The 21,581-nt window shown below is 37.2% G+C and overlaps 1 protein-coding gene across 1 annotated transcript in view; it reads left to right on the forward strand.

Annotated features, from left to right (window-relative positions):
* Window positions 1-21,239, forward strand: part of LOC111869555 (protein FAM102B) — a 55,529-nt gene extending 34,290 nt beyond the window's left edge. The window contains exons 2-8 of the mRNA XM_023861177.2: window positions 325-515; window positions 2,421-2,578; window positions 5,369-5,565; window positions 11,965-12,050; window positions 13,887-14,027; window positions 17,645-17,835; window positions 20,303-21,239. Coding sequence (XP_023716945.1) covers window positions 325-515; window positions 2,421-2,578; window positions 5,369-5,565; window positions 11,965-12,050; window positions 13,887-14,027; window positions 17,645-17,835; window positions 20,303-20,424 — 1,086 coding nt within the window. The 3' untranslated portion in view covers window positions 20,425-21,239. The remainder of the gene's footprint in view (window positions 1-324; window positions 516-2,420; window positions 2,579-5,368; window positions 5,566-11,964; window positions 12,051-13,886; window positions 14,028-17,644; window positions 17,836-20,302) is intronic.
* The last annotated feature ends 342 nt before the right edge of the window (window positions 21,240-21,581 follow it).

Below are 21,581 nucleotides of genomic sequence, written 5' to 3' on the forward strand. Positions count from 1 at the left end.
ATTCTCCTCAGCAGCCTGTACTTGTACACCCTCAATCTGTAATCTTTCTTCAGTGTGAGAGACCCAGTATGACTAGAGATAATATTGTGTTGTGTAGATTTATTTTATTTTTATATATTTATTTTTTAGATTTCAGATGGGAAGGTAAAAGATTCTGAGCCATATATCAGCAAGCATTCCTGATCTTAAGTTCTTCATGATTGCAGCATATTTCCAATACAGAACCCTATTGGTTCTGAGTATGGTTTCTTTACTGAAGATAGAGATATCTTCTAAAGATCTTTTGTCTTTAAGAGGAATTTTGTAATTATGTCGTGTTTTCAGGAGCTGAAAGGGGGTCGGTCATTCCAGAAGCTGGGCTTCACAGACCTAAACCTGGCTGAGTTTGCAGGATCAGGTCAAACAACTCGACGCTGCCTATTAGAGGGGTATGACACAAGGCATCGACAAGATAATTCCATGCTCACAGTAGCTATTCATATGAATATGCTCTCTGGTGACATCCTTTTCAAAGTGTGAGTTTCTCTTTGATAATTTACTTGTAAAATACACATTTAATAATTTACTGAACTGTCAGTATGTGAATACAAGTGTCAACAAATGTTGGCTCAGTTCCCCAGTCAGATAAAGATTCCACTTGTCGCACATTTCTCTACAAGAGAAGCCATTCATACCCATGCTATTATTATTGTCCCAGATCAGTTACTGACCATCATACAACATACAGTACATATAAGAAATGTAATTTACTCGTCAGGTTTATTGTGTGATGCTGTGAAGAAACAAAAAAGAATTGGAGAGACCACTGATGAATACGTTTTAAAAATTTTACACTGATCAGCTTTGACATTTCATTGTCATTCTACAAGTGGGTTTATTGGGCCCGATATATGTGTGTTTGTGTTGTATATATGCAGCCAATTATATGTTGGTGGCCCAGTAAGTATACCATGAACATATATACCATACACAGTGCAGATCTGTTGTGGCCTGTATGATGAGGTTACTGGTTTGGAAACTTTGAAGAGTTTCATTAAAATGCAGTCTCTTGTCCCATAGTATAGCAGGATCTCACTGTAATAACTTTAATATAATAATTAAAGGAAATGATACAGAGATATACAATTTTAGTCTTAGCCAGGGATCAGTAATGTTTTCCTCTGGCTTGCCTCTTTGTATTCCATTTTAAAATGTAATCCTCTGTGTGTGGACATTGCTCTTCTGATTTAACATGTCTTGTATTTATGTGTAGTACTAAATATACTGCTTCACATGTTCACAAACATATCGTAATGTCCACCAAAGAAATACAAAATGCATGTCTCAAGAAGCTGTTCTAAAGAAGTATTTTCTATGAAAATTAAGACAGCTGATGACAGAATATTATCGCAGAATCAGTGCTACCTGCAACCAGCATAAACTTCACGGTGTTTGTACACTATGCAGAGCCATAACAGTTTTTTTCTATAGAGAGAGTTCTATTCTAGGCTAATCTTAGTACCCCTCTGATAATTGCATACGTTAGTTAAAGGAAAATAGCATATTAGGAACAGAAAACCCATTAATTATAAAGTTCATTGCTTTCAAAATGTTGCTGTCTTGATTTTGCTTGGGAAAAAGGTGTACTGCCCCTTCAGTGTATTATTTGAACAGATTCGAAAATGCAGAGGTTTCGAGAATCATATAACATGAATGTATTCATTCTCAGTGTGAAGAGAAAAATAACAAATTGGAAATGAATGCTTGCCCAGCAGGATCACTAGATAGGAATGTGTGTATATGGGATGGGTACTGAAGAAGTACAAGTACTTGAGCTCTGAAAGAAATTAATTATAAATGCTTACAGTTTCTGTGGCAGAAATTGTATGTCTATACCACATACACTTTAGAGTTCTTAGTATTGGGTGGTGAATTGCATGTAGTGGTATAAATGTGTTGGATTGGGACTTGAGTTGTTGTATACACAATAGTAATTTGTAAAACGTTCAGAAATAAAACTAAATGTGTATATAGTAATGATTTCGAGGCAGGAACTAATTATAATGGGGGAATGCAGTAGTGTAGATGGTTGAGGCAATACGGTACAAGTGGATTCGAGTCCTGAATCCTTCCAGCCGCACTGTGGCCCTGGGTTTGACTCAGCCTCTAACAGAAATGAGTACCAAGAATCCTCCTGGGGGGTAAAGGGCAGCTGGGGTGTAAAGCTGACAACCTTACCACCATCTGTGAGCTGATTGTTAAGAGAAAGTGTGGGAGCCTCGATGTCTCACAGCCCTGTGGGCATTCATGGCCTGTTATAGGGATAACGTTACCATTACCTAACTAATTATAATTCTCAGAATTTTGGTTTTAAAATTATGGGTATGTCATAATATACATAGCTACATATAATTTATACAGCTTGCTCTCTCTTTCTCTAGTCCTTCTCCTTCTTCAAAACATAAGCAGGTGACAGCCCAAGAGGAAGGACCAGAGTGTCGTGATGAGTTCTCCAGTGGCTCTCTTGCTGGATCTTTAGCCAGCGGTAGTTCTGGGTTTGGCAGTTTACCCAAGAAGAGGCCACCCTTATTTACTTCAGGTATGTCCTTCCTAACCTTGCCACCATCTTTGAGCCGATTGTCTAGAAAATGTGGGGACCTTAACATCTCACAACCCTATGTACCTCCACGGCCTGTTACAGGGATACGTTTACTTCTTTTTGTCCTTCCTAACGGTTTTATTCTCCTGCCTTTTACATTTATCTTTTCTTAGGATCCAGTCACCAGCCAAATTGCTGGTATGTCTGACTGGCACAGCACTGGCTTCTGAAGAAGTGGAAGCAGGCTTATTTATTCTTAGCTGACTACTGACTGAAATCTGTATCATTTTGTCAGTCTTATCTTCAAGACAGAAAACTTTCCCAAATGTTCACAGAGTGAGTCAATATATTGATAGTTCATTACATCTAAGGAACAGATTCAAATTGGTTGGAATGGTGAGAAGCCGAGTAGTTACAGCTTTTATATAGGATATGCAGAATCTTAATTTGATGTTCTATGTATGCATATGAATCTTACTAGTAGGATGATCAGATCAAGAAGGATGAGATGATGGGTCATGTAGCATGGTTGGGAAAAATTAAAAATTCCTACAGAATTCTAGTCAGAAAACCTGAAGGCAAAAGACCACTTTGGAGATGCAGGCATAGATGAGATAATAATATTGAAATGATTCTTACAGAAATAGGGTATGAAAGTGTAGCCTGGGTTCATGTGGCTCAGAGTAGAGTTCAGTGGTGGGCTCTTCTCAACATGGAAAATAACTTTTAGAACTTTAGAACCATATAAGGCTGCAAATTTTTTATTGGCTGAATGATTATGAGCATCTCAAGAAAGACTAAGCCCCATGTAATTAGTTGCTACATGAGTTTCCTTGTTTCGTATTAGTATTGTAATGGATGCTTTACATGAAGACCTACATACATTTCTCCCCATATCTGAGGTATGACCCTCTAAATGTTTGTCAGGGCGAAAAAAAAAACATTTTAGACAAATGTTGTAGGGAAAAAATGGCTCCTTTACATGTATGTATGTGAGTGTGCATGTGCGCACTCACCCAGTGTTTTTTTTTTAATTAATTCTTATACTTCTCAAGAGAATGAAACTAAAGGACTGATTTCTATCAAATTTCCTGTTGAAAATCAGTGCACACATGCAGGTACATCAATCCCTCAGATTTCACAGAGTCAGTAAAACAGAAGTGGTCCTTTGCATAAGAGTCTAAATATGGATTTTTAGGTCATACATTTGTGTACAATATGCATGTTTCCATTCTTCTAACATACAAAAACTTTATTTCATTATATTTCATGCAAAGTAATAATGGGAGACATAGATAGGTAAAATAGTAAAAGTTTTCATGGCAAAACCTGGAAAGTCATGATGTTTTCCATTGTAATAGCCAGATGAACATAGTTAATGAGAATTTACCTAAATATTATTGCAGGGTCTGTCATGTTGCCTTATGGCTGAAAACAGTAACTGCTTGTTGGGCGACATAGGTACCTTTGGATTTAAAATATTCAAAATTCCATTGTATAGGTGAAGGAATGTCATTATTTTTATTTTGTTTACAACCATCTTTCCATTAAAGCTTATGGTAGATGCAAGGCTGACGTCTTTGTAGCCTCTTTTGATACAGTGCACTACATTCTGTTAGGATTCAGAGTTAACATTCATAAACTGAAAATCTGAGCGCACACCAGAAATTTTACACTGAGTGTGCATTTCTAACTTTAATTGATACCACTGGGTTAAAATCCAGCTGCTGTTACTGTAGTACCAGGGGATTAGAATGTCCTGTTCTCAGTGATAACAGTTATTAAAGTGTAACTACATGCAAGTAAAAATAAAACTACTCATAAGTTATCCATTTGTCATAAGCACCATGTCATACCAGGAAGTGAAGTGTGAATTGTTTCATGTTATGGCGTTACTCAAAGGAGGAGGGTTCCCTATTTGAGGTGAATTAAGTGTAAGGAACCACTTCCAGTGTGCTTCACAGCACATATAAAAGTACCAAAGTGTGATAGTATGCACAACATTAAATGTCATCTGCTTTGGCTTTTTCTTTGTTAATTTATTTAACTGTGCTATTTCAACAGTCTGGTATATGTTATATTCACTGGTAGGATGAGTTGATACTAATGAATCTGGAAAGGATGTAGTTAGTTAGTTAGTTAGTTATTGGAGAGGGTGGGTTTCCCCATGCACCGCAACCAGTTTGATCTATTGTGCTTCCCTCTATGATATTCTACCAGTCCCTATACCCTACCAATATTGGTGCGTACTATCAGTCCTGACCGAGCAAGCGAGTTCGGCCTCTACTTGCTTGGCGGTATCTATAATGGCTCCCCCATCTATCAGAGGCATTAGAGACCATTGTTGAGCGGGAAACGTCCTTGAATTTGGCTCAGTGACCTCCTTTGGAGATATGAGGTACTTTTACATGCCGTAAAGCTACGACATGGGACCCACGGCTTAAAGTCCCTCCCAGAGGACTTGTTCCCTGAATTTTTCCGCCCTTAAAAATTCCACGACCTCCGCCGGGTTTGAACCCGCGTACCACAAGTCATGAAGTGGGAGTGTTACCTCTAGACTACGGAGGCCGCTTGGAAAGGATGTAGGAAGTGGCCAGACATATTTATTGTAGTATACTGACATTTGCCTGGTAGGACTGAGGAAGACCACATGAATTCTCATATAGGTGGCCTCTGGGATAAAATTTGGACATGGGTCCTTCGACATATGAAACAGAAGTAGTGACTACTCCATCACAGTGTTCAGTACTTAGTTCTGTATATTGATATATGACAATTTTATTTGGACAGAACTAGTGACTGGAGCTGTGCAGGATACGTTGGACCCTGCAGAAGCTGCTGGTGAGACAGATGAGGGTCATGAACCAGGACATTCACGTAACTCTTCCAACACCAGTCAGATGAGCAAAGCATCAGGTTACAGTTCCCTCAACAGCCAGTCACAGCATAGTAGGCAGAGCAGCTCTGGGGATTCAGGACATATCAGGTGAGGACACGAGTAGTGCACTCCAAGCTGAGTGAATACTATGGAACTATACTAAGTTCAGGGGAACAGATGCATTTGCAAATAGTCCCCTTGTGAGTGTGATGGAAGCTTATTTGCCATATTATCCCAGCTGGCTTTGTAATCAGCTGAGAATATATAGTTTGAGACTGAAATGTCATGTTCTTGAAAGTTGTCTTTAGAAGTTATTCCGATATTATGCACCATACCAGATAATTGTTATATTGAAACAAAGACCATGGAGACTGACTGGTCAAGTGGGATTTGTGGTGGACAAAGTGGCACTGGGGCGGGTTTTCTCCGAGTACTTCAGTTTTCCCCTGCCAATCTTCTTTCCACCAAATTCTCCATCATCATAATCACCCGGGGCAGGCTACAATAGGCCAATCAGTGGCCGCTGTGCCGATTGTACCCAGTTGGACTCCACCCCCCACTAATTGAATTAAAAAAAAAAGACCACATAGCAATACCCACTTTCTAAAACAATTTCAAAAATCCTTTTGTTAATTTTTTTTGGTTTCTTCATTTGTGGTCTGTTTGTTGTGTGACCATACCTGGTTTTATATTGTGGAAGTTATCTGTATACAATTTCTTTATTAAAACCATCACAACACAACTATATCAAGGTCAGTGCCTAGTTTGGCTCTGGTGTATCTGTATACACCATTTCATTATTTGGCGACCATTTATTACGTTACACAATCACCATTCAGCCCCTTTTTAATAAATAATAGAACATTGAAGATCTTCATTGTAAATAACCAGTTTCATAAAAAATGCCATGGAAAAGGGATGAATGGTTTTGCTGTTATTCATATATGAGTATGTCTCCCACCTCTGTTTTCAGTCAGCAAATTTGGATTACTTACATTTGATTGCAGTTTGTGCTTAATTTGTACATATTTTAGTAAATGTGATAGGAGAGGAAAACATATATTTACAGTTTATGGTATAAGAATATTGATAACTAAATTCAAGGTAAACATAATCTGAAGTAGTTCAGCAAACTTATTTATGTATGAATCCAAGGTAGTTGTGAGTGTAGGTTGTGAATACAATGCCTTGAATTCAGGTAAATTTTATTTTAATTATACTGCCTGAATTAAACAGGACAACCAATATTTGTGTCATTTAGTAAATACAAAGGCCAGGTTCTGAAGTTTAATTGCTTTTAGTCTTCATATTGGTTTCAAAATAGTACTTGGAATATATCACCTAGAAATTCCCCCTCATTCCTTCCACTTTCACACAGTTGTCATCTGATAGCAAATTCAAGATCATCAAAAGAGGAGTTTGTTTGTAGTGTAAAGAAAGAAAGAGATGATAATGTAGCTATATTTTAAAATCTTTAATTGATCTCATGATTATATTGAAAATAGATAATATTGACTTTTAGTGCTTCTGCTTTAGGTGCTGAGTACTATTTTGTTGTTCCTCTGTACAGTGCTGTTCATGAAGCATTTATGAAAGTTTTTTAAAAATTTTGTGTTGGATGAAAATTTGTCTCCATAAATTATGCAAAGTACATAACATACATAATGTGTCCTCTTGTTTGTAAATAAAATGTTTATATATATATATCATCAGGGAAAATGTGTTCAAAAAGAGGATAATGCAGGAGAACACTGAAGAAGCGGTGAATACATGACTTGTCAATTTCTTACATTTCTGCCACCTTGGATGAAATTTAAGACATATGTAATATATTTTGAGGAACCATGACATTTATTTTACAACTTCAAATACGAAATTTGGCAACTTTTGGTTATACTTACAGATTTGTTTTTTCATACCACATGATCAGTATAATTCAGTCAAAGAAGTCAGAGAAAAATATCAATCTGAAGGTGAAATTGATATATATACAGTTAATATTCCTGGTTTTGAAACAGCCTGATTGCTTGTAATTACATAAATTTGTCTTTATGAGAGACATGAAGTTGTGAGTATGATACGTCCCTTTATGGACACATTATGCTTGCAGCCTGATACGCATGTCTTCAGCATGTATGCAGTATCTGTGCATAAACATTGTGAGTGCGTGATGATTTCTGGAACAGTGTGCCCTTGTGTAATACAGGGTGTTCAGTCATCGAGGAAACTGGGGAAGTAGCATGAGTCGGATACAATATTTCTCACAGATTTCTGCTGTAACTGCTGATGGTGGAAAGAGTCATCAGCGCTGATAAATGCGCACACTCTCACTAGCGTAAAGCGGATGGATCATTTCCCCGTGACTATTCCCTCACATCAGTTTCTGTACAAGCACACATTTATAAGAATACCATAAAAAGTTAACACAGACTTACCTTGCTTTATAACAGGTGCTGAAAGTGACCCCCTTCTCCTTGCAAACATGCCTTGCATCGCATAAATAAATTATGCGACACTTTCTGAAGTTGTACCATGGTAATTGAACTAATTACACATGTTATTTCATTCTGTTAATTTATATGGGTGAAATTTGATTAATTTTGTGGCTGTGTAAGCAGATCCTAGTGAAACACCAGTTTTCTATGCTAAGTGTCTTAACGATTTTCGAGGACTGTTCTGTAGTCATGCCACAATATCCCAAACTTTTTCTGATTAATTTTGTGGCTGTGTAAGCAGATCCTAGCGAAACACCAGTTTTCTGTGCTAAATGTCTTAACAATTTTCAAGGACTGATCTGTAGTCATGCCACAATATCCCGAACATTTTCTTCAGTTAGCACAATCCTCTTCAATTGCTTCTTTATGTCACACACTGAACCTGTGGCCTGCCACTTTTTCACAAGCTTGGATACACGTGACTTTGTGGAAACTGGGGTGTCAGGATATTTATGATGAAACTTACTGATACATTTTCTGTAAGATTTTTTTTCCTTGGAAAAATTCTGACAATAAACACACGCTGTTCAGTAGTGAACTTCATTTCAGTATAAATGTTGACCGCCTATTGAAATCTCTAACACAGACTTACTATTACTGTGACTTAAGTGCACACGCCAACTGACCGTGTGCGTTTATCAGTGCTAATGACTCATTCTGCTATCGGGAGTTACAGCAGCAATCTGTGAGGAATTTTGGGTGTGGTCAGCAGCGTAGCGAAGTTTCCTCATTCCTTGAACGCAGTGTATATGGCTCTTCCTCCATGAAGTACTTCATTCATGTTATGTATATGTTGTATATTGTTGACTTTATAAATAATATATCAGTTTAGTGGTGAGATTACTGGCATGGCATGTATTATGTCTGAATTTATTTTGGCATTGCTTTGCAGAATGGCTTGTACATTTTCAGGCTTTGTCAGCTGTGTTGTACATATGGCAGAGATCATATTTGATTTGCATTAGACATCTAGAATCAAGTTGGATTATTCTAAAATGAAGTATTATACCCATTTTATATTTATTATGAATCATAAATTGAGAAAAGGACCAGGACTGTGTGAGTAATAAGTATATACTAGAACAGTGTCATTTGGATAAAGTCAAAGTGAAAAATGAAGTTGTCTGTATGCTTCATTAAGCATCACATCTTGTAGATGCAATTGAGAATTCAGATGAAGCTCCATGTGTTCTCCTTGACACTAAACTGAGCTTAGATGTCATTGTAATGATCCAGTAATTAAGCCCCAGGGAAAGAGTTCCCAGTACCATTTTGGATGAGGCTGTTTGGGCCCAACAGTTGATTTTGATATGTTGGTGAAGAGAAGATTACTTGGCTCTGCCAGGAATGAAATCCCAGGGCCAAGACTATAGCCAGTCTCTATGCTGACAGAGCTATCCTGGCTTTGAAATAGTGCCAATTAGAAAAAAATATAAATTTAAGCAAGGAACTGTAAAATTTAATCCAAAATTCTCATTCAAATTTCATGATGCACATTATCAGATAGTTTTATAGTCTTTTACAAAAGTTGAAAATATTCAGTATGTACTGTTGTAGTGAGTGTTTCTAGTTGTTCTGAAATGAAGACAGACTTCAAGGGCAGAATAAAAATTAATACCTGTGAATTACAGGGAAGTGTAATAATATTGTAGTTACTCAAGTGTTTCTTCATTACATGTGATATGTAGGATGTTTCATGACTTTATGTCATAACATCTGGAAATTATTCCTGAGATAATTCTGTGTAAAAATGTTATATTAACATGGGTAGAAGTCTCAGTGGCTACAGAGCTATGGGTAGGGAGAGTTAAGATGTTCTGAATGTGACAAGCATGTTTATTGTAACAAAACTGGTACTTAATGGCCGTACATGTGTCCACCTTGCATTCATAAACAGGACTTTTTGTGTACCCCCACGCATGGAAGTAAGTGGGGTTGATATCAGGTGATGGTAGTGGTGTGGAGTCAGTTCAACAACCAGGAAAGGACTGAATTAGTTTCTGCATCATATGAAGTTAAAGGTTGCAGTATTGGATGTCCAAAGTATGTAGGATCATGTACAATCGTTAAGTATCATGTCTTGTTACAATAAATAACTTTGTCTTATTCAGATCATCTTAACCTCCTCTACCCATAGCCCTCTATCCACTGAGATTTGTACCTTTGTTCATATAATATTCTTCACTCTAAGTGGCCTCATAAATAACCTCCTTACATTAGACATAAAGTTGTGAGGCACCTTTATTGTAGTGTTTACATACTCATTTCTGCTTTGCATATAAGTTATTGTTTGATATTCTTATTCTGCTGCATTATGTATACAGAGTGTCCCTTAAAAATGTATACATCCTCTTAACATTCATAATACTTCTAAAAGAACAGGTAGTGAGAGGATAGTACTGATATACCCTGTTTCATCCTATTGGCAGGACTTTGAAATTTGAGCAATGTAAGTGCCATCTTAAGTTCTGCTGGAAAGCTGAGGATATGAAAGGGACACAAAGCCATAAAATTGAATTTGAAACCAACCCTAAATATATTTAGCAAATTTTAAGTTGTGTGAGACATGTGAGACAGGTGCAGAACTGCAGGATGTACATAAAGAGATGATCAGGAAGCTCTTTTGAGTCACTTAATGTAAAGTTCATGGTAAGTGTTGCAGGTTTTTGCAGAGTTGCTTAGAAAGTCCCTTAAGATGCTTCTTTTGAGGCTTAAAACTAATGTTGATGGCATTCTGCTTGCTGTGCTGTATTCCACAAGTGAGGATAATATAGTTTTAATTATGTGGATAGTATTTATGCACATGCAATAAAAATGAGTCTTTATAGATTTAATTGTTTGACTGATGAAGATAGTTCAATAATAGTATTATTAGCCAGCATAATCATACTGGCCAAGATAATCCACACATGACAGTAAGTGAAGCACTGTACCAAGTATAACAGCAAACTTTAGTCTGTCTTCCAGAGGAATTACTGTACCTTTTTTTTTTTTTAAATAACTGTTACTGAAATTTCATGACTATGGATGTTTCAGGAGAACATTATGTAGTGCATTAATGAAATGTACACCAAAGAATGCTTACTTTTGGCGAGGTAAAATTTCAGCACATTACCGAAACAGTGTGAGAGACTTTTTAAATACCCATTTACCTGGAAGATAGGGTGTAGCAGGAATTTGAAATATCTGCCCTGATTTCCTAACCTATGGCAACTAGATTTTTACTTATGGGAAGTATGTGCCTGTGTGCCAGAAAGCCCAGTGGACGAGCTGAAGACTTGAGATTGAATTTGTCTGTATGTCTGTTTCTCCAGTAGTATGCCTACAAGTTGGTCTGTCTACCATACCTCACTGTCAGCAGAGTATCTGTTGTTTGTGGGCATTTTGAACATTTCACAATAGTAGACATTTTGCCTTTTTAGTTTTAAGGAATAATGAATAAAGTAAATACATTTTTGGTACACTCTGTAGTTGTGATCATGGATTTAATTTATTGCACAGATTTGCGTTTAAATATTTTAATGTGGTTTTTGAGCATGATCACAACACAAATGATTGTTTATTGCATGAACCAAATTCATCCATTGCATTTGATTGTTTTTTTTCTCTCTTCTCTCTGTCACTCTCTATGTGGGCTTAATAGGTCTCCATCTTGGCCAGTGTGGATGCCTCAGTTACCCCCCATTCTTTCTCCCACTACCCACAGAGCTGACCCTACCTCACCCACCACATTTGTCATGGATACCTCCTGGAGTCGATTCTGGTCATGCAAGAGTCCCATGACTTCTCGATCAAAACAGAATAATGTAGGTGACTCATCTTTGAGGAGTCTCATATCCCCTTCAGTGGCAGATGGGTTCCTGAAGCTTCCTCCTCCAGCATTTTATGCTAACCACTCTTCTGCCAGGGGCACTGTAACTCCCTCCATTACAGCTCCTGCTTATATACCATCAGGAAATCCACTTCACTTCCCACCCTGGGGTTCACCTCTCATTACTCCTCATGCATCCTCCTCCCCAGGCATGCTCCATCAACACAGCCCTAGCTCCCCAAGAGGCAGTCCAGCAGATGCATTCTTCAGCAACAACCATACACACAGGTAGGGGTCATGATTGGACAGTCATATTTTGTGATAATTTTTTGTTGCTGTGTGGTTGGTATTTGTGTTGTGCTTGCTTTGGTATCTTTAAGATGGGGAGGCCTTTGAAACAGGAGTATGCTGCTAGTACAGCAACTTATTTGTACAACCAAGTCCACATGCTTTGATATCTTTAAAATGGGGAGGCCTTTGAAACAGGAGTATGGTACTAGTACAACCAACTTCACTAATAAATAAATAAAGTGAAGTCAATTTTGTGAAGGAAGAATTTATTAATGTTAGAAAAATAAAATAAATATTATAAAAAGTTAAGCCACTGTATCAGTTTTTTACATTTACCATTAGTACGTGTTGTCAGAATAGTACCGTCACAGCTGTTTCCTCTGGCACAATGAAAAGGGATGTTGTTATTGGCAGTTGGTGTACAAAAATGGATCTGATTAAGTGAATGAACAGGATCCATGTACACATATTTGGTGTGCCATGAAGCCTGTGGATTCATGATTTCTGAAGAATCAGTTGTAAAATAAGAAAACTTCTTGTTTATTTTATGTCACTGGTCTTCCTACCAGTCAGTGCTATATAGTCTGACCTCCAGACAGTGCCATTAAATAAACCACAAATATGACAATAAAATTGTTATTTTATATAACTGAATTGTATTTAATATAGATTCCAGTGCACCTCTGTGATTTTATAACATTTCAACATCCTGATAAGTTTATTGTTGTTGACAGTCACCTTGTATAACTGATTGTATGATTAAAATGCCACACACTTTATTAACATCAGAACATAGTACTTTGTAAGTAAAGGTAAGGTAAGGCAAAAGGTTTGTAGGGTTGTGAGTTGTCGAGACTCCCACATTTCCTAGACAGCCGGCTCACAGATGGTGATGAGGTTGTGGACCTTGTGCTCCAGCCACCCTTTACTCTCAGGAAGATTCCTGGTACTCATTTCTGTTAAGAGGCTTAGTCAACCCCAGAGCCATAGTGCGGCTGACCTGATTAGGTCAATTGAAAAATCCATGACCTCATCAAGAATCAAACCTGCAACCTTCTGGCTTGTAGCACAGCACCTCAACCACCTACAGTACTGTGTGCCCCTGCATTTTTATTCTCTTGATTTTCATTGTACTTGTAGAAATTAAATATGAATTATTTCTTCATATTCTGCTTATTTCCCTCTCATTGGAGATATTTGTTTGCTTTCTGTGTATAATGGCCAACCCATAAAATTAATGAGCATAAATATTTTGTTATGTCCAATTTCATATACTGGAAGCATTCTTAATGTGTATCACAGTGCTCTAACTCAGCAACAGTTGATTCATAACTATGAAGTGACCAGTTTGAGTGGTTTATGCTGGTATGAAGCCTTATGTGTTGATCAAAAAGCCAAGTAAAACTGTCTGAAAATGTTGTTCCTGGCTGTTTCATAATTATCAATGTCATCTCAGCGTTGTATTTGGGAGCTGCATTCTTTTGCCTCTTTCGAAAGCTACAGTTTGATGTGAATGTAAGAAACTTGTGTTGATCTTTGCTTGAACATGTACTACTATGAAATATTTCCCATTGTACAATTTTTATTTTAAAAATTTTAATTCCTGTCATAAATGTATGGTTCCAGCTTAATTTTATTCATGCATTTCAAATGTATCCAATATAGTATGGCCTCAAATTTCTTCGCTCTCCAAATCGATCCTAGTGGGTTTCCAATATAGTGTGTAGGAAATTGACTGAGAAGGGAAATTGAATCAGTTGTGGTCTACACTTGACGACTGAGTGCCAGAGTGTTTAGAGACATGGGAGTTGAACACTAGTGGTTGGCTTACAGGAGTGTGATGTCACAGCATCGGAAGTTATTTGAAAGCAACTCGAAACTGCCAACTGTGGCAATCAGCCCTGATGACCAACCAGAGGAGAGTGACTGTTTGACTCTGACAACGGCAGTCATGCATCGCAGAAGCAGTACAGTGTTAGTGTACATCTGTCATGCCTGTTGTATGTGGTGTGTGCAGTTGGTGTTGTGTAATTGTATCATTGCTTGTTGCATAAATATTGTTTTGCTCAGCAACTTTGTGTTATATTCTTTCTTGCTGTTGCCTTTTGTGATGTTACAGTATGTTTTTGTATGATTGATTTTATTTTATGTTGTCTTATCTTGTCCCCATAAGCATTTGACTTCCAACGTAGTTGATATGCCATTAAGCAGCATTTTTATTTCTTAAACATTAATCAGGCAATTTGGAAGGTTCACAGTTGTATAAATGCAATTATGTCTTGGGTAATCAGCCACATCCATATATAGTAAAAGTCTTGCATTTTGTAGATTGTGTCTTCCTCCATCATCAGTGTCTGATGATACAGGGTGAGACAGTCTCCAAGATGTCAGACCTTTAGTCTGTATTCAGTGCAGCCTGGCTTGTGCACCTTCAGCTGTTCAGGCCACTAGGCAAACTAAGTTTCTCATAATGCTGATTAGAACATTCTTCTTATTTTATTACTACTAGTACATGACCAAGAGCTGGGATAACACAGTCCATATAGCAACTAGCTATGGGCTGGACTACCAAGGGGTCAGAGTTCAAGTCCTGGTGGAGGCAAGAATTTTCACTTCTGCGTGTTGTCTAGGCTGGCTCTTGGGTCCACCCAGCTTCCTATCCAATGGGTACCGGGGGTAAAGCGGCCGGGGTGTGAAGCTCACCACTCACCTCCAACTAGTTCCAAGGTCAAGAAAATGTCAGCCTATACATCCACTCCCCCATACGTCTTCATGGCATAGTGCTTAATTAGTTAAGCACAGGGACAACTTTACCTGACACAGATGATGGGCAAAATATTTTTTTTTCCTTTTCTTTATCTCCACTATATCCTTAGCTCCTTCCCTCCTTTCCCCCATATTACTTTACCATATCTCATATTTGCCCATAAAGTCATCATTCCTCCCCTCCCCCCTCTTCCTCCATCTTTGTCACGTCACCTGCATTTCTGTTCCTTTATGTCCTTCCATCCTATTTCCTATATACCTTTCTCAGCTCCTTTATTAGTCCATCCAATTGTCATTTCTGTCCCCATAATTTAGCAATGGTATGTTGGACTTTTGTTGAGCATGAAAGGAATTGGCTGTTGTAGATGTTTCATTTGTCCTTTTGTTAATAAAATGGAGCATATTTTTCATCAGATGCTTTTTTTTTATTTTGGCTCCTACTTTTTGGAGGTGGCTCTTAGATTTATGGGAAATTTATGTAGGCCTGGATGTGGCATAGCACCAAAAAAGACTTAATTGCATTTAGTCATCATGATGACTTAGGAGTTTATGTAATTTGTGTAAATATTGTGTCCTTATTTCTTATAGTTATTCTGATGAATGCAATTCTTATGAAAATGTAGCATGTGTGCATCAGTTTAATATGCTGCTCATGATCACTCTTGTCACAAAGTGGTGTACATCTGTTAATGATGCAAGATTTAAATTTACTCAGCACTCAGGAGATAAAACCTTTTTTCTTTTGGTACCTCAGTTGTTGAAACTCAGTTGTTATCTCCTGTCTTACTTTGCAATTTTGAAAGTTTTTTTTCACAAAATTCAAAGATGTTTTGTTAAAATTGGAAGGTATGATTTGTAAAACTGTAAATATCAACTTCTAAAAAAAATGTAATTTTAGATAAGGTGATGTTATTTTAGTGACACAATTTAAAGTTAAAAAGAATGCTTGAATTCTACTATCTTCTAAAATATATTTACATCATTGCAACACATTTTTTTCTAAGTGCAGTATCTGTAGTTGCCAGTATTTTAAACTTTTGTTGTCTAATTTCCAGTAACAGACATGTATGCTGGAAGTAACATTAAGAGGAAGCTATATGTATTTTTCTCATCATGGCCACATTTAAGCTCACAAAATACACGTTAAAAAGTTTACAGCATGCATGTGCCCATATTCAAGAAGCATGTTCAGCAAGCAGTCACAGACAGCTGAAAAGCTGATTCTCTAGCTTTGGGATTGTGCATAAGGTTGACACCTCTTTGCCCTAATAACTTTCAATGTTGTGAATCTAGTTATTGCAAAATCAAGGAATAATACTTCAGGCAATGTACATATATGTAGTTGAATTGGGGGAATATAGTGTTAAACAGCAGAGTAATGTACAAATTATCAAGAGTACCAAGCTAAACAGAAAACTACAAGTTTTGTGATTTTGGATAATTTATAAAAAGTATGCAGAATATAATGAAATTAATAATAATGCCTTGAAAATTATCTGTGATGTAACATTTTTAACAGAGAAATTTTAGGATACACACATTTGCAAAATAAATCATACTCTGAGCATGGTTTTCGAAACTAAAATAATGCTCTTCAGTGGAGGTGGTTTACAATGTACTAAATGGAAATGGATTTAACTTGTGAAACCAAACAGGCATTAAGCAGTCAAAGTTTAAAAAGTTTAAGTTTAAAAATATACTAAGTAAATGAAATGGAAACAAGTAATGAGAACAAAAACATCTTTAAGCTTTTCATACACACATGACTGAATTTGAAGAAGGATGGGATGGTTTTCGGCTTTCAGACTGCCATAGTATTGTGCATAGGTAAAAAAGTAAATTCAGGAAGCTACCAGATATTCATACAAGTGGTGAATTAAACAGAAGAGCTCTGCTTTATGGAATTATTTAATTTTCTTATCTGAAAAGACATGACATTCTGTTATGATGTACTCTGCACTGAAATAGGTGTATTTAATTTCCATCACCATCTGAGCCTGAGGTAATGTGAACACTCAGGCTTGCAGGTGTTAGTATAGGCTTCTGTTAAGGAAAGTAAAATGTAAAAGAAGTAATCATACCATGGTCCCCTGTTTTCATATTTCCATTTTGAACACTCTGGGTGTTTGAGTAAAATGAACCCTAAAAGAGAGGAAATAATAAGTGGGGGGAAAGTGTTGCATAATGAGGAGTTTTATAATTTATGCTCTTTGCTAAATATTATTAAGGAGATGAAATCATAGAGAATTAGATGATTGGGGCATGTAATATGCATGAGAGTGGTGAGAAGTGCATCCAAAATTTTAGTTTGATACTCGTAATTGTCAACTTCTGAAGAAGGTCTCTACTTCAGGAAGTAGTTAGTTGAAACAGTTTTAAAATAGAAACTGTTGCAATGTGTAGTTAAATTGTACTGATGTTTTTGTTGCAATATATCTAATGTGAATCTCATTTTCATCCAATTTATTAGTTGTTACTGAAAGAGATGAAGTCTCATTACATAACATAAAATAAAAACAGTAAATTGAGATGACTTGCGAATGATCTTGCATGCTTTCCTTACTTTTCCCTGTCCCAAATTATTGAAGCAGCAGAAAATATGGTTTAATCTGGGACTATTCTGGAAGTGCTTGGAAGTATTGCATTGTATGTTAGCAGAATGGTGATTTTATGACCTTGATGAAGGTAAAGAAGAAGCATTTAGTTTCTTTGTGTTGTATGGACGCTACTATAATTTGTACAGTTGTGAAATGAGCAGCACTATTAATAGGTGTGGCTAGTATTCACGGTGTTCAGTTGTTACAGATATATGTTTATTGTTCTAGAAATCCAAGTTCTGGATCAGGATTAAGTGAGACTGGGTCACTTGACCGAGCAAAGGCAGCTCTGGAGAGACGCAAGAAAGCATCCGAAGAGGGGGCACCACAGGCACGTGTTGAAGTGACAAGAGTGAACCCAGACAGCCTCATTGATGAAATCTTGAGATCCACCAATTTAGAACCACAAGATGAATCAGGTACCAGTAGCGTAACGTCATCCTGGAAAGATGGTGGATTTGTTAGTTTACTTAATTGCTTTAATGTCAAGAGAATAATGACATGAAAGCTGCATTGTACATATATACACATCTTGGGCATAGTTTTCTGTCGTTCAGTATAACAGTTCTCACAGTGACCCCAGAAGCACATCTGTTCCTTTATTGTTTAATAATAAAGTTTTGTTAATAACCAAAGCTGAAACAAAAGTATTATGTTATGCCATATTTTTTAAAATTGACCCCTCTCTCAAAACTTGCCTGATTTCTGACTGTAGGATATGAAGTTCAGTATGTTAATACCAAAACATTATGTTGGACATGATACTGAGCCAGTTCCACCCATTTCTGATTGCCACAACTTACTGGCAGGGGACACCGTAGCGTAGTGGTTAAGGCACTATGCTACAAGCCAGAAGGTCGCAGGTTCAAGTCCTGATGGGGTCATTGGATTTTTTCAGTTGACCTTCCTAGCGCACTAGGCCCTGGGGTTTACTCGACCTCTAACAGAAATGAGTACCAGGAATTAATTAAATAATTTTCCTGGGGAGTAAAGCAGGGCCGGCGCGTAAGGCTCATAACCTTACCGCCATCTATGAGCCGATTGTCAAGGTAATGTGGGACCCTCAACGTCTCACAACCATATGGGCCTTCACGGCCTGTTACAGGGTTAGCTTTACTTTTTTTTACTTACTTACAACTTATTGGCATTTCTCTGATCATCTTAATGTTATCCTTACATCATCATCTTTGTTTCTTGTGCTTTATTTTAGTAGCCTATATCACTGATCAGGTCATGGAAAAGCAATAATTGTAAGATCTGTTTCAGTTACTACTTCATATTGTCACAATGTAGTTATGATAATGGGAGAGCTGTCTTTGCGCTTAAGCTCCATATCATGAAGACATTGAAGGAGAGGAGTGGAAGTAAAACTTCACTCATTCTTGACTTTGAGATTAGATGGAGATGAGTGATCCTTCTTATGCTGTGCCTGCTTAACCACTCAGGAAAGAACTCCTATTATTTCCCATTGTATAGGAAGCTGCCTGGGCCCCACAGCTGGTGAAGACATGATGGTAAAGACCAAAATCACTATCCTTCCTGAGAATCAAACTATTCAATCAGCCAAAGTTCTGAAGTAAAATACAGCATCAAATATGTCTGATCCCTTCATGTTTCAGAATGAAATGACCATTCAGAAATGCTATGTTCTGCTGAGCATTCAGTCTTCCTTGCTTTTGTTCAGTAATTATGCTGTGCTATTATATGGTGATCATAAATGAAACGTGGGGTGATGGTATGAATAGCAGTCCTACACTCATTATTCTAAGAATTCTTAGCATTATAATTATTCAGTCAGTTTTTATAGCAGTAACAGTCTAGACTTGTATTTGGGAGGTACCTGGTTCTAATCTTTGATGGGCTACTGGCTAACTGAAGTGAGGTCTCTTTCGGTCTCCCCAGTGCTTGCAGGTAATGTACTTTCAAACAACTCATGACCATCTCCTTTCAGATCCTTTGATGCTCACCATTTATACTCATCTGTATAAACAACAGCACCACAAAATAACCTAAGTAATATTCAGCTTGTTGGAAGTTAGGATGGCTCAGTCAGTGCAGCAACTAGGTTATGGGCTGGATGACTGAGGAGTTGGGGTTCATTTCTCAGTAGAGGCAAGATTTTCTTCTCATTCCCATAACATTCAGATCAGCTTTGGGGCCCACGCATCCTCCCATACACTGGATACCAGGGACTCTTTCCCCAGGGGAAAAAGCTGTAGGGGCGTGAAGCTGACCACTCACCTCCATCTAGTGCCGAGGTTAAGAATGGTGGAGCTATACCTCTACTCCCCCACATCTTCTTGGTATGGTGCTTAATTAATTAATTAATTAAACCCAGTAATAACTTTAGCTTTTTACCTTAATAAGTTGGTTAGCTGTAAAATTCCCACCAACATAATGAGGAACTTCCAAGGGCCTAATGCTCTATGTAGACCACAATCTGAAAATCCCTGAACTATAAGAGTGTAAGTATATCTTCTCTAACTCACTGTGCATGTATTTGAATGGTGTTAATTTTGCCATGTTTGTAAAGAAACAAAAAGATTTTGAGTAAATGAGTGAATGAGAAATTTTTCAGATGTGGGTGACATTAGTGTGATGGAACAATAAGTAAATGTTGGTGAAGAGCTAGAAATAACGAATTGTGGGACAAAATGAAGATCGGTAATGAGGTTCAGTATTTAAGTGTGCTCTTGTTCCCGTCATCTGTACTAGCCAGAATTGACCAGGGAAAGGGGCACTTGTTATATCATCCTAGACATTAATTTATGGAAGCCATGTCCTTGAATAGGAGTTCTAAAAAAATGTGTGATTGCTTTATTCATAAACAAAATTATTCCTGTGCTTGCAGTCTGTTTTAAATGTAATTTTTATGTGGATTTTCAGCATCAGGTCTGCAGCTTTTTATTGCAAAGGATGGTACAACTGCACTGGGCAGCCATGAGGTGAAGAGTCAGATGCCAGCAGGAGTATTTAAGCAAGTGGTCATGGATTCAGAAAACAGGTAACACCCCAGTGGAGAAGTGGGGTGTTAGTTTAGACTGTACAGGATCATGAGAATAAGTATGTGTTGACCAAGACAAAATAAATGGTGGTGTAAAATGTGACATGTTTTGGTGATTGACAGAAACTGAAACAAGACAATAAACACTGTATGCCATTACATGAGGCATTACAGTTAAAAAAAAAAGTGGTTGTCTTTGGTTAATTGTGATTTATATGTTGTGTGATTGATTATTTATGAGCAGTTGTGTGTTAAAGGTCTTTGTTGCCCAGGTCACTTAAGGCATTCAGTTTGATTTTTTGTTGTATGAGCAGGATGCATAGGATTTATGTTTCATTGAAGATGATTGTTACAGATGAATGCTTTCTGAGGTTAGTATCAAGCATTAGAACAGTCACACTTTTGTGTAATGAATCCAGTTTCAGGAAGAAACATTGTTTGTAAAAATTATCCTCCTCCTCCTCTGATTGTTTCATTTTATTTAAATTGAGACACTGTTCTTACTACAAAACCTTTTCTACTCCTCCTCTGTGCTTTGTGTTATATTTTTAGAGCTAGTAATCATATATATATATTAAACCCTTTTATCAAGTCTTCCCCATTTCTCCGTCTATAATCTGGTTGCTAGGTGCCCGTAAGTAGTTTTGTAGTGCAGAAGTGATGTCTTTCTGCTGCTGTTTTGGTGGTAGGAACTGACTAATGAATATATATATGTTATTTATGTCAGCTGCTGTTTAAATGCTTGGCAGCCATTTAATGCATAAATTGATCCCTCAGCATTGTCATGGTGGCAAACAGTAGAACAGTTGTCAACAGGAGTGTATATTTATAAGTTTATCATAATGAATAAACAATTTCACTATTTCAGTAAAGTTCACTTCAAGAAAGCCCTAGGCAAAAAGTGGGCGTTTTTGCTTATTTGGTAATATAAACAGGAGTGAAGCTGGAGTACCTGTGTGGGCAATAATTCCTTTAGCATGTAAATACCATTCCTATTACCTTCCAACATTGAAGAGGCAGCAGAATAATTGGACTGATAGAAACTGAGCTTTGAAAAATAATATAAAAGTATATATTTTATAGGATATACATTTGATTACATGTAACAGACAACAAATTTTAAAAGAAATATATATTGATAAGTTATTGGAACAAGGATAA

Source organism: Cryptotermes secundus, unplaced genomic scaffold (genome assembly GCF_002891405.2).
Source record: "Cryptotermes secundus unplaced genomic scaffold, Csec_1.0 scaffold463, whole genome shotgun sequence".
Taxonomy (NCBI): domain Eukaryota; kingdom Metazoa; phylum Arthropoda; class Insecta; order Blattodea; family Kalotermitidae; genus Cryptotermes; species Cryptotermes secundus.